General features: G+C 35.9%; 1 protein-coding gene across 10 annotated transcripts in view; it reads right to left on the minus strand.

The window, feature by feature from the left end:
* The window catches only part of PPFIA2 (PTPRF interacting protein alpha 2), a 296,049-nt gene that overhangs the window by 50,167 nt on the left and 231,036 nt on the right, over positions 1-14,846 (minus strand). For all 10 annotated transcript variants that reach the window (XM_010413748.4, XM_010413749.4, XM_010413746.4 and 7 more), the window contains 5 exons: positions 13,191-13,325; positions 4,232-4,315; positions 3,748-3,879; positions 2,756-2,818; positions 718-809 (listed from right to left, as the gene is read on the minus strand). In XM_010413748.4, coding sequence (XP_010412050.1) covers positions 718-809; positions 2,756-2,818; positions 3,748-3,879; positions 4,232-4,315; positions 13,191-13,325 — 506 coding nt within the window. The remainder of the gene's footprint in view (positions 1-717; positions 810-2,755; positions 2,819-3,747; positions 3,880-4,231; positions 4,316-13,190; positions 13,326-14,846) is intronic.

Consider the following 14,846-nt stretch of genomic DNA (forward strand, 5'->3'; position numbering starts at 1 on the left):
TGTCAGGTTTTAAAAATTAACATGTTGCCTGTTATGAAAACAGCACATGGCACACAATTATCAATAGAGCAATAATTTAATCTCAAGGGACACTTTTAAGCAAGAAGTTCTTTCTAGAATGATAAATTCTTTTCAGCTGTTAGTGGTTATTTTTATGGCATTTGTCTCACTATTCTTCCCATAATTGATTTTCCATCAAAAGAGGCACAATAATTAATGTCTGGTTATGATGTTTTCAGATCTCTCTGAATAATGTCTTCACATTTAGCTGAAGTTCTGTGGTCTTTTGCTACACACTAAGTACAGCTGAGTGATGCCTTGCTAATGAAGAAAAAGAAAAGATATTATTTATAGAATAAATATAATCATAAATATGGCGGTCAGTTTCAGTATTAAAGAAGATAATTTCAAATTTATTTTTAAAATCTGGGAAAAAAGTTGTGTATTTGGGTACACTTTTCAAAACATTTTATAATTTGAAAGACTTTCTTCAATCTCTGTAATATTTTGGTGTATAGTTACTGATATAAGGCCCTGTTTACTGATGAAAGAAGTGAAATGCAACAGTAATAATAACTGCACAGATTTTACATTTTTAAAGACATACACGATTACATTTATGTGTGGTTTGAACACATCCCTGCTGTAAATTCTTGCCACTTACATTTATGTTCTATTTCAACTTAAAGTGATAAAACTTCTGTCACAAAATATTACCTTGACAAGGTGGGCTCTATTAAAGAACCAGTCCTCAGTTTCATTTGATCCAGTTCAGACCTCAGTTTCTCAATTTCTTCGGCAAGTCTTTCCTGGAAATAAAAAGAGTAAAATATACTTACATGTGATACAAAATGCATTTACTTTATGAGATATTGTTCTCATAAAGTTAAACAAGTAAGGAAAGATACACTGAATGTAACACTGACTATAATAAGAAAAGGAAGCTCATTTAACTCTCATTACTGTTAACGAGATGTACACATCAAGAGGAGGCGGTATAGCACTCTGCTGTTTCATCACTGCCCGGAAGTGCTGGAAGGACAAGTTTGTCCTTGAAACTTATATTTTTCCTCCTATAAAGCCAGGCACAGCTCATCGTGTGACACACCGTTTGCCCTTTAGAGAGCAAGATTAACAGTTGGACTCAATGATCTCCAAGATCATCTTTTCCAACCTATATTTTTTTAGATACTATGAGATGGCATATTGGCCTTTATATTTACTGACAGAGACACAGACTTAGAGAGAAGTGCATTTTAGATGACTTGAACTGCAGCGAAATGTCTCGCTCTTGTTGATTTGATGGAACTCTAGTATGATGGGCTGCAGGTAAAAAATGACAGTTTGCCACAGAAACTGGATTTTTGGAACTAACTAAAAAACCCCTATTTTTTACAGCTACCACTAGGGAAAACGGCACTGTTCCCAAATTCTACATATAATTGTTATCTACTAATAAAGTGAAATCAAAGAATTTTAAAACAAATTAAGAACGAATATGGGATGAAGATGTAACACTGCTGTTCCTAGAGTTTAAAATGTTCAGTATTACAAAATACTAGGAAGGATAAGGATCTGAGCTTAAGTAGCATCAGTTTCAGTGAGTATTATTACTGAATTATATTATTATTATATAATTACTGAAATAGCATTATAGTATTTTTAAAATATTTCTTGGCTGAACAAAATTACTGAGATGACTGATACTCTATTTGTAACACTTGCCAGTTACTTAGCGATTATTAGTATCTGGTGTTATGTCCATCTATTTGAAATGGCTTCATCAGTTTCTTCATCAAAATGAAACAAGTAATCCCTTCAAAAGTGGGACACTTAGAAGATCCACGGTCAGAACCTGCAGTGGCAGGACAAGGGATAATGGCTTTAAACTGAAAGAGGGTAGGTTTTAGATATCAGGCAGAAATTCTTTACGATGATGGTGGTGAGGCACTGGAACAGGTTGTCCTTTTGGGTACTTGAATCTTGCTGCCTTTCTACAGGTTATCTAAATGTAGATGAAAATAAAAATTTTTTTAATAGATACCTCTTCTGTTATTTTTCTCAAAGGTCTTGACTTTGGATGCCATATTATATGTTTATATTATCATAGAAAGGAGATGTATTTTTAAAATTCTATACAATTGCTTTCAAATGGATTTAATACATTGTAAAAACACTTCTGTGAATCTGAATGCAAATACATTTGTGTATCCTACTGTGCTCAAGGCAGGAATAACTTCAAACCAAAATCCTGGTATCTGGGACTGGAAGCAATATTTATAATCAATTTGACTGATTCACTAAACAGCATTAGGGGTTAATTTGCAAGAAATGAAGAAAGGTCACTTTCAGCTATATTTAGCATAATGCCACTGCACCTGTTAAGAAGAATTGCATCAAATAAAAAAATTACATTCTTCACTGTGAAAGTGCAACCAGTTATGCATACATCTCTGTTAAACAAGACTTTTTCAGAATTAAAACTGATCGAAGAAAAACTCCAGAGCCAATGAAATCAATATGAATTTTGGTATTTAATTCCTGAGGCTAGGATATCAACCATGAACTTAGCTCAGAACAACTGTCAGAGACCTTCTAAGGCTATTTATGGCATCTGGGTGATTAAAGAAATTCTCATTTGTGTCAGGAAGATTTTTCATAAAAGCTGGAGAATTAATATACCATAAGCATATTTCCAAATAATAATCATACGTCTTTTGATAAAAACAGATGAAATCACAGTATTTTACAGTACCTTGTCATGTAAGGACTCTTCCAGATTTTTCCTGAAACTTTCAGATTCTTGAATCAAAACATTCTAGAAATAAAAAGATGAGAAAAAATAATCAGAAAAGAAATTAGACATATGTTAATAGATCAGCTATCACTATATACATGTACAATTTTACAAAGTTCATATAAATTTGACTTCAAATTAAAATTCTTTAATGCTTCAGTTGGATTATATATTAAATTTTAAATGCTGGCAAGAATTCAAACACGTAGGACCATGTGTTTTCTAGATCAGCAAAAACTTTGCATCTTGGTTCAACTAAGCAACTGCCTCATTCTTACACAACCAATTCTCCCAATTTCTTCTTTTGGCAAGGCTATTTCTCGCTCCATTCCACATTTTGTTTCAACGATATAAACCAGAAATACATCATCTGAGAAGTTCTGAAATACCCTTCTGAAATACACTGAAAGATTCCCCTAAGATCAGACAAAGGTGAATAAGTAAAAGAGGGAGGGATTAAGGAGGGAAAATACAAAGGTCAGTGGCTTTAAATTTTGCAGCCCACATTGTCTCACATCATGGAAAACCTGTAAATGACATTCTCTCTTCAAGGCTAGATGCTCCTTCTCCTGTGGGGACAGCATTTTACTCTTCCCAGAGAAGTGAGGTGAAATCAGCAGGTTAAAACACAGAAATGACAGCACATCTAAAACCTGTAATTCCTCAGTTCTCATCCACTTTTTCTCACTGCCTCATGCACCCCATTACACAATGGTCCTTTACAAGCTCTTCAGCAGGCTCTTGGCTGATAAATCCGTGACTAAAAATATTCAGCATATTCACAGCTCTTCTGGAAAGACTCTTGAGCCCACTCTTGAATTAAGAGTCGAACGTGTAAGCTGGACCACATTTGTGGTAATAAATCAGCATGATACCTACATCCTGATAAAAGTAGAACATACAGAGAAATCTTTATTAAGTTAAACTTTTTACTTCTGTTTGTACTGTACCTTTTCTTCAAGTGCTGCCATTCTCTCTTTCAAGTGTAGTTGCAGACGCTCATTGGATTCTGTCAAAAGTCTGTCTACAGTATCCGATAATCTTTTGTTGTGCTCCTCGTTCATTTTTTCTCTTTGCCTTGCCTTTAATGTAGAATAGAAGAGACAGATTGGTAGGGTCCAAAATTAACTAGTAGACTTGTATCATTAAAAAATTAAAAAAAAAAGGTAACTGTAACAATCTAAAAGAATTCCGTAGGAAATACAATTACAGTTACTGATTAATGTACATCCATTTTTGTAACAGCAGAATGTTTTCAACTCTGCAACTAGATGTAAACTAGTATATTAAGATGGTGAAGTAAAGAAGGAAAATGCTGCCATCACTGCTACAAATAAAACATTTACAGTTAGGTAGGTTTGGGTGCTGGAGTACATAATGTAGCACTGTACTGGCAAATGAAAAGTTCACAAAAGCTGTTTGCAATACACATACTCTTTGAAGTTCCTGATTCTTCTCTTCAAGTTGAGCTTCTAAGTGTCTCATACGTTCCTCAATGTTTCCATGCCTTTCTTCCGCCTGTAAAAAAATAGAAAGACTTTCTATAATTTAGGTGGCTTTAGAAGTTTTTTTCTCAGTAAAGTTTAAACAAAACATAAAGCAAGCTACTACTAACTGCAAACTTAGTTTTCCAAAAATAAACTTTATTTAAACAGGCAGCTGAACAGCATTGCTTGAAATGTGTCAGCTACAAAGGCCTGTTACATCCAAGCATCAGCAAAACATTGGAGTTATTTATGAGCAATGAAATCAGCCAAATGTAACATGCAGACTGTGCATGGTTTGAACACAAACCTGCCATCGTAAAATTGTAAGCTCCTGAAGCACTGAACTGCACGATGGTTGATTATCAATTAAAAAAAAAAAAGTTAAAGAAAATGAAAACAAATCAGATGGATTCTATTTAGCAATAGAAAGTAAAGTCCAGTAGGACTACCTTCCTACGTATGGAGATCATTTCTTGTAGTTTAGCTTCCATAACATATTGATAATCATCAGATGAGGTAGAAGAGGTTGGATCAGACTAACAAGTCAAGGAAAAGGAGAGGGACAAAATTGAAAAATCAGAACTAAAGACACTGACACTGAACAGAACACAGCACAGAATGCTTAAAAGAAAAGTGTGACTGAAAGTTTAATTCTTTTAACTGACAGATTTTTACATGGAATAAACTACACTGATACTTGGTGAATAAGATGCAGTTGATGTGGAGAAACTGAAAATAATGGAATGCTAAAGAAGCTATCAACCTACACATGGAAGTTCAAGGTTAGTGATGGCTGGCTGATGACACATTACTACAGAGTGGATTCAAAGCGATACTGTCTAATGTTGTTTCTCTCTTTTTTTTTTTTTTTTTTTTTTAATTTGTAAACTGAACACCAGAACCGGGCTCTCAGAAGCCAACATCAGAAATTCCTGTATAATTCTTCTACCATTTTCTAGGAATGATTACAATGCATAAATACTAAGTAATGGATTCGGTCAGTTACACCACTATGCAATGCCATGGTACATTCCCTAATTTCTAGAAAAGAGATAGAATGTCAAAAGAGACAAGGCTCAAGCTTTCATATGCCATTTTAGAATACACTACATAAGGCCTTTCATCCAAATAAACAATATAGTTTTCATCCCTTTGAAAAGATCCACCCTGGTGGACCTCTTTGAAAGGTCAAGGTCATCAGATAAAAGAAGAACCTATAAATAAAAATTCATTAATAATAATGGAAAGTTATTACTGAGTATAGAAATGGTAATCCAACCAAAGACACTACTATTTCTGACAGAAGTTGACCTTAATTAGGTCATTTTAGGCAAAACATGAATATTCATGCTATTGTCATATCAAACAAGTCTATGTTATTATTCAAAAATTTTAAAAGCCCTTTAAAAAAGGGAAAGGCTATATTGGTTTTGTTGCTATGGAAACAGGAATGTGCATAAGGCGTATGGAGAGTGCTACTGATGACTGAGTTGTGAGCTCGCGCTTGTCAAATGCTATTTCACTCTGTCAGATTTACTCTCAAAAAGACATCTGAACTCCATCTTCTGATGAGCAAACTTTAATATACACAAGAAATACTAATTTTACAGCTGTATTTTTAGAGACTATTTTTCATATGCTTATCTACTAATGATTTATCAGATTAATTAGGAATAGATATCAAAGTAATGCCAGACGTTCATAAGAACTTAAAATTACCCATAACTTAAACTCAGTAGCATTATCAGGACCAAAAGATCATACAGAAAGCAATCCTGTGATCTAGTCATTTATAAATATAAACTGCAGTTTTTGATATGAAGACATTCACATGAGAAAATTCTGTTTTGTATAAATATGAGAATACTGCTTAATTTTGAAGACCAGTGGTATTCTTTCCATAGTATATTCATAAAACTCAGATTCTTGCAAAATTTAAGAGAAAGTCTTTGTAATTAAACTCATTTAATAAGTGCAGTTCTTGTTTCTGATCATGAAGCAGGCATATTGTGATGTACTTGAACTTATTAGCTGGAACTCTTTTGTCTATTTAGTACAACTTCGACCAGCAACAACACTTCTATGATGTTTTTTAACTTATTTCTCAGTTTTATGTATCAGTTGGTTTCAGCATACAAGTGCTAATGCATCGCTTCCTCTCCCGACTGGGTAAATAGAAAAATAGGGTTGAAAAATTTAAGTCCCTGTGACTGCACAACAGACATCTTTCCACAGAGTGACCAAGTTTTATCCTGCTCTGTAGAATATAGAATTTTCCCCTTTTTGAGTCCTGGCTGCAGTACTGGTTCAAGGCCTTCCCTTAATGCATTTCCAAGGGTCATGAGATGACTTGAAATCATCAAAGCTCTGAGAAGATTTAAGTAATTCTACCTCTTTTGAAGCCATTTTCGTAGAGGGAGATATAGTACCCACTGGGGGCACCTTCCTACAAAATTAAAATCCTTAGAAGCTTCATTAGCTGACTGTGAGACTTAAAAGCAAGTTATTTAAACTTCACTGCTTCCATACACTTAATTGCAGCTTAATGCAAAATATGAAGATAACCAAAGCAAAACCTCTAGGTTCAAAGGGATCTCATTCAAGTCCTCTGAAATGTGGTGCTGCCAGTCATAACCTGCCCTTGAAAAGACAGTCTGTCTAGTTAGCTGTATAATTTACCTTTTTTTTCAAACAAAAATGTAAATTTTTCAGTCCAAACCATGCCATAGTACCTTATCCCTCTAGCAGATCTTTTCAATGAAGAAAATAATTGTGGTGTTAGGTCTAACAATTGTTGGGGAGAAGAGAAGGAATGAAATTATTGTCAGAATTATGTATGTTATCTGAATTCTTATATAAATATTCTTGAAAGAACATGATGTTCTCTTAAGATTCTTATAGGTACATGTTACTTCATAACTTCCTGCTGCTTTAATAATTCAGCGAGGTGTATGTTTAAGCTATATGTAAATCTTCTTGTGTTATAGTTTTCAGTTATTTCATTAGAATACTAAAATTTTCATATGTAGATCCTAGATAAAAAAGTCTTCCTGAATGTGTCTCAGAGTACCTGTACTTTGCATTTCATCATAAAAGGAAACATCTACCTTTACATCTCTTTGGTAGAACAGAGAAACTTGAAACAATTAAAATTCAATATGCCTTAGAATCAAAACAAATGTCATTATTCTAAACACTGCAAATGTGTTAGAATATTTTATATTTCCTTTATGTATCATTTGTTCTGAAAGTGTTATTCTGTATTACTCTAAAAGGACCAAATTATTTTATAGCCAAGAGAATCAATAGTTAGGCTCAAGGGCTTGTCTGGCAGAGAGCAAGCACAGGTGCACAGACTTAGTACCTACTCTAGGCTCTAATGCTGCTTAGGGATTCTTAACCACTGGTTATTATGTGCCAACTGCAGGAGCAGCCCCCTGCAGCAGGGATGGGGATCAAAAGGGCAGATAGAAACACGTGTATGTACTCCTATCTTCTCTGACTTGCAGAAACCCACCTGCAGACAAAGAGCTCCAGTAACCAGTGGCCCCAGCTAGAACACACTCCCAAAATGAGGGTTTCAACAGCTCCCATTGCCCTTTACATTGAGGAAGGCCCCCAACCTAGGTCTCAAAGAGACCCCTCCAAACAAAAAAACCCTGTAGCAAGTCAGCTGTTAGCTAAGAGATTTTCAAGTCCTACCTTAAGGACTTCCCCAGGCCATGCTCTTAGGATTGGTATACCTGTGGCAGTTACACTTTTTTGTTGTTCACGCATCTTAGTCAGACCCAGAGATTATCACTGGAATAAGGTCTTTGAGAGAACTGGCAGCCTACCATAAAAATATTGAATGTCTCCATCTCAGCCTTGTAGTTTGATGCACAAGGCAGAGGTTGAGACACCAGTGCTTGTCATGTTTCTGTAGCAGAATTTTGGCACACATGAGACAGAACAGACAACTGTGGACTCTGAGGTTCTTAAAGAAAAGCTGGATTTCTTCCAAATTGTTTTACTAAGAGTTAACTGAGGTAAAAACTGTGAAGTAGAGCTACTTGCTTGGCAGCCCCTACATTCTTTCTTCAATATAAGACTTGCATGACTGTTTGCTCCTACTCAGTACAGGAGGAGTAATAAGACACCTTGTGTGGTATTCAGCAACTAGCATTTAAAGCATTTAGCCAGAACATTCAGTTATAAATAGATTCAGGAAATCATGCATCTTAAACTGGATTAAAAATATATGGACAAAAACTAATGATGTCTGACCCCTACGAGAAACCAGCACGAGTCTAAATGTTCACTTTGCACTCTGCATGCCATGGAGTAGCCAGCACAAGGTAGTAACAGGCAGGAAAACTCTGCATTGAGGGAATACCAAAGCAGCTTGTGTGACCTCTAACCCTGTTAAAATTCTGCTGGTGCTCCTGCTGCTAATGCACCCACAAAAAAAGGTGTTGCTTCCACATCATCTGTTACTGATGGCACTGCACATTTTCTAGGTCTTTGTATCTTAGCTGAAAAGAAAGAAATCCAATTTCAGATGCAGAAATCACTTGTATAATATAGGTGTCAGAATTCTTTTCCTTGTGCTGAGCTGCAGGAACAAATCTGAACTTTTCCAGTGGTAAAAGCAATTTCCCCAGCTTTGAGACCTTGACTTTTGAATACCTGCGCTATCCAGATTTTCTACTGGCATCTTATGGTACACATTCTTTAGTCTATCCTTGGAATAAGGGAGTTATTCACAAAGAAAGAATGCATTATTGAACTGAGCTATGAAGTTGAAGGTGAAAATAGGTGGTCATGGTGACAGAGCTGCAACAGCTCACAAAGTTATCAGCTACTTGCTCACATGCTCACATCTAACCTCTTACCAATGTGAAAAAATGAATTGGCTTCGGTGTCCTCTTTTTCTAAACCCCAACATTTCAGTCACTAGATAGTCACGCATTCTTTCCCCTCCTTCGTTTTCCCACTACCTTCTGTACCTCCTAAGTTTAGTATGCAACTCCTTCAATTTAGCTTTGTCAAATTTGCTTCTTTCATTTCTTCCTCCTATTGGGGCAAAATCTCCCAAGAAAAGGGAAACATAATAAGAGGGGTGTTTTGAGAAGACAGGAATGTGTTGTAAATGTGAAATTTTCTTTGGCTTCCCTCCCCTTCGAAGATTTATATTTTTATTAGCCTGTAAGAGGATTTAACAACTTTCTTCTCCACGTAACACAACATCATGTCTCTCTCTCTTGTTCTCAGAGAGCTTTCTGTATGAAACACACCCGCTCCTCGCAGGGGAACTTCCTTCTCTTTGCATTCTTTTCATGGCAGATATTCTCCTTTTACTTGTTTTGCAAATTCTTCCCTGCTTAAAGCAAACCACATCCACACACTGGCACAAAACAAGCATTATGTCCCACTTGCCTCCAACTCTCAAGTCATTTTTTATCACCTTTAAAATTAACTGAAGGTGTTACTATGCTAAATGTAGTTTATTATGACATGGCTTCCTCTTCTCCATCTCAGTGCTTCTCTTATGCAGCTGAAAAGCATGGCTGGTATTTCTGGTGACCTGCATACAGGAAGGATGGAGTGAAATGCTCACTGTTGTCTTGTGATCAGAGAAGTGACTTGGTACCTCTGCTGCACAAGCACCCAGGGGTGAAGGACTACTAGCGGGAGTGAGTGAATGGAAGTAGGTGGATGCTGGCTGGCTCTCCTAGACCCCTCCTTGAACACATGCAAGGAGAAACTGTGCTTGACAGACTAACCATCTGAAGATTCTGGATGCTCCAATGTCTGCCCCTTCTGAGGAAAATAAACATTTTGTGGGATAAAGAAAGGTTAATACAGGAGGGAGGTTCTTTCTACTAGGAACTGCCTCTTCTCCAGGGCAGGCAAACAGATCAATACTGTGAGAGTGAGTAGAAGGCGGCTCAATGAGTCATGGGAATCTGAATCTTGGGATACATGCTGAGAGCTGTGCTACTTGTCATGACCAGACAGATACCAGTGTGATGGCCAGGCAGGACAGCACAGAATATGGGATCATGCTGTTCCAGGTTAGTCTGCCACAGGCTGACTAACCCTCCAGTTGCTCACCCAATGGGCAGAACACAGTGAAAACAAAGCCAAAGTTCAAATGATTCAGGTAAATTTACAGGTACTTATCCAAGATCACTGTATAGTCCAAATTTTTGGAAGTTCACTCCTTATGAACTAATTTGGGCATGGAAAAGTAGCAGAAAGACATATCACTAGCTTATATACATAAAAAAGGAAAACCAACTAATTTAAAAAACTGACACCATAGAAAGATCACAATCTATATCCTTCTTTTGCAGAATCCCAACCCAGATTTATTATGAGCAAGAATATAAAAAATTTAATGCAGAACTGCAACATGCATCTTTTAAATCTATGGGGGTGGTGGTGGTGGGGAAATAATCACAGCCAAATCCAGAACATATTTGTTCTGGTTTATCTCCATATGTCTTTATCTCCCCAATCAGTCTTATATTTTACCCATAGTGAAGCACATAACCCGTATTAGTTTCCTTTAAAATACATATAAAGCATGTTAGGCTTAACTCACCTCTTCCATACAATTGTAACCCCATTAATCTCAGAGAAGCCACTTTCACTGAGATAGTACTAAAGGAAGGCAAATGAGTTTCGACTTTTTTTTTAAGCACGGTAGTAGCTGATTTGCAGGCTCATCTTTCACTTAATATACATAGACACTGCACTGATCACATAGCTCAGGTAGGCAGACTCCGGGGATTCTGCAGCCAGATAATTTGAGTCCTACAGACAGCATGTATGTTGGCATAAAGTCCAACCAAGGCAAAATTAATCAAACATTATTCAGCCCCTTAGGTAGGTCTTGCAGCTGTCAGTGAATAGCTGACCACACCAACTAGCTAACTTAAAACTACTTAAGTAAGCTGCAGTGATTACTGTGTTGCCCTTGGTTCAGAGCCACATTTATCTGATCCATGAAAAGTAATGGACTTTAAACTTCAGAGCTGTCAAACCAGCACTTTAATAAGCTCTACAGTTTGAAAAGACATTATATACAAGATACATAAACCACAGGCTTATTTAGCCTATTGGCCAAATTATGACATTCTTCTTCATGTCACGTATTCCAAGGCAGCACAATTTTAACTGAAATACATGTCTTCAGTTTTTCATGTAATCACTGAGAAATGAACAGAACCAGCATTATAACCTCACATACTTCTCAGAGTTTCCCACTTGGCAAAAACTTTGATCAAATATATCCAAGTGAAATGGGGTGGAGCATCAGCTCTGTTCACAGCTCTCTAACCACATCCCATGAAATAATGTAAGAAGACAAACGGAGATGTATATTGCAGCTTTATGGTCACAATAACAACGGTATCTCATGGAAGTCCCTGAGTGTTCTGCATGGTTGAAATGGGATTTCTTCTTACAATGTTTGTCATTAATATATGTTCAAGGAAAAATGCAGTGGCAAAAAAAGACATGCTTGAGACTGCCAAATACTTACTGGTGGCTAATTGCTGGAGAACTTATTCAGGAAAAATCCTCTTAAAATAGAAAACAGTATTTTTAAGCTACTGAGGGCATTAGAATATATGATTATATGCTGAATCAGAAACAATTGGGAAAAAAAAAAGTTAAAATGCCAAGGGATTGCTGTTATGTGCACCTGAGTTTTTATTAAAATTCAATGAAATTTATTTGGTATTTCATGTAGCTCTTGCTGATTCTTCTTGCCTTCCTCCCCCCACCGCCTCCCCCAATTTTCAGTCTTTCTTTTAGATTTGCACCCATTCATACAAACCTAAAGTGACAGCACAAACCCTTGATTACTGAATAATAATCTTGCCTTAATTAAAGAAAACCCCACAGATATCCCCCCCAAAATCTTCCTTTCTCTGTTTCTACTTGACTAAATTACTTAAAAAAATCAGACTTTATTAAGGTGATGCTCAGCATTTAAGGCTTCACTAAAATGGAAAATCATAAAAACTGAAAAAGTCCATCAAATTTAAAAATAGCTCAGCACATAAATAGTTAGAAACATTCCTTGGCAATAGAAAAAGTAAAATTTAGATAAATCAGAATTATCTATAATACAGCCTCTTAAATGCATTTTCCTTTGTCTGATTTTAAGAGATTAAGAGTAAACCTCATTATATGTCTTTATGAAGCTGGTAAAACTTGAGCTATAGTATTAACTGCATGCACACCTGAAAGCATTAGAGGCCAAATATAAAAAACGCTATGGAAAATTTATCTTTATCTTCTTATTTCTCTGCAAGATAGCAGCCATATAATAAATCTATCAGTAAAAACAGTTTGAAATCTGCTCAAGGTTTCACATTTTTCTTTGCATATATATGATACAAAGAATCATTCACAGCAAACCTTGTAGCATGTACTGCAAGTTGTCTTCATTTGTGTTGCGCAAATAATCCCACCTGCCGCCAGGATTTGATTTTATAGCACTTATTGCAATAAAACTAGATGTTGTTTCTATACGTGGTGAATGAAAACATCCAGAAGAACTAAGTACCTGTAGGAAAGGGACTTCCCTCACTGCCTACCCTTAAATTAGAAACTCTTATACAGTAAAGTGAGTCCTCCTAGAGCAAGTAATGCTCAAATGTATTGCAAATACATTACTCCTTTGTAAATATGGCCTAGGCTAACTTACAGATAGCTACTTTTCCTGTCGCCAAAATGCTAAGAATTACAAACATGGCACTTAAACCAGTCCTGTGCCCATACTTATCTGGAAACATTTTCTTCTTCCAAATCGGCTGGATGCTACCTTTGTTTTGTCCTTGAGGTGAGGAATCAGGTTGCAAATCAGTGTTAAACAATGGGGCTTCTGAAATGAGTCTATTTCTCAGTACCTTAGTCAAAGCTGCAATTCTCTGAGCCAGTTCAGCCTCCACTTCAGGTAAGGTTTCAGCTTTCCTCATCGTCTGCTGCAGCTTCTGCTCAGCCAGCTCGAGACGCTCTTGCAGCTGTCTGTTTTTGTCTTCCAACTGAAGGCCAAAGATAGATAAACAAGAATAAAAAATAAAAATCAACATTAGGAATTTTCCTTCCCTTTCTAAAGTATCAGTGAAATGATAGCTAAACTAACAGGCAAGTCACCCCTCAGTGTGGGAGAGCTTATCAGAGAGGTATTAACTCAAGCATGGAACAATGTAGGCTGCCAGACTTACTACTGATTTGAGGCTCAAGGATCAAGGAAGGTGAATAAAAGTTGTAAAATGGCACTAATTAAGATGAAAAAGCTCCACTGATGGATGTGGTATTTATCTGAGCAAAATAATAGTACTGGTACTAGTTAAACAAGAATTTTCTAAATGGAAATGTTCCATCTTACAGAAAAGTTTACATATGAGCTAAAATGGGAAAGAAGTACAATTCTGAAAGGATGGAATTCCATGACGAAATTGCCAAAAAATTTTCTGAATGAATCCAATCATATATTATGACAAGTTAAAACTGACATTTCATTCATTACAATTAAATCTCATTTTACAGAGGTGAAATTGATTAATCTGTGATAACTATTAAAGAGAAATAAGAAGACTTTTGATAACTGCAGCATTTTCTGGCCTACTGAGATGCACCACACAATTATGATCTTTTAATGCTTACTGCTTTCTTGTTCAATCCAGGTAATACAAGACAAAATGAAAAAGGCATGCGATTGTAGATTCTTTTTTTATCTTTAAAAAAGCATGAAAAGATAGGCTTTTACCATCTCAATGCTGCAAATCAACATCAGGTCTGACCATATATACTCTAAACCTAGTTGTTTTGATTCCTGCTTTGAGTAGGCAGAACTCTGCAGCACAGCATGATTTACATTGGCAACAATAAGAACTCCGATACAAGTACCTTCCTTTCCCATTATTGAGTGTTTTTTTTCTCTGACAATTGAAGACACCTCTTAAAGTAGTCTAAGGAAGCTGGAAAAAGCTGGAGAGTTTGAGTGCTGATGGTTTAATTTCCCTGAAGAGGTAGTCAAATACATATATACACACACACACACAGAGGGATGCATGCATGTGTGTGCAAATATATCTTCATACAATTATAGAAGCAGAGATTATCATGTCACATCACACATACTAATTTCCCAAATAACACTTCAAATTGTTTAAAAACATGCTAGGCAAAAAGGAAGTCTGATACTGAGGCTGGGTTTGAATTATACATTATGAATTATATTCATTTCATGTTTGCTTTCAGTTTATATCATATTCCTCAAATTACAAAGCAGTGTTTTATGTTCAGTTTACATTCCAGATTTGGAATCACCATGGAAACAAAGTACCATGAGAGAAAGCTGCACAGTCATGTTATAAGCTTTCTTAAAATATATTCAGAGTTCATTTATCATTTTAAAATTTTATTTGCACTCTACTAATCTGTAAAATCATTAGAATATATTACATACAAATTTTTCTCTCTCCTGAAGAAAGGAATTTTTTTAGCTCAGACTAATTTTTAGAAAATAAAATTCCAAAATTCTTACATAAGAAGCAAAT

Source organism: Corvus cornix, chromosome 1A, assembly GCF_000738735.6.
Source record: "Corvus cornix cornix isolate S_Up_H32 chromosome 1A, ASM73873v5, whole genome shotgun sequence".
Lineage (NCBI taxonomy): Eukaryota > Metazoa > Chordata > Aves > Passeriformes > Corvidae > Corvus > Corvus cornix.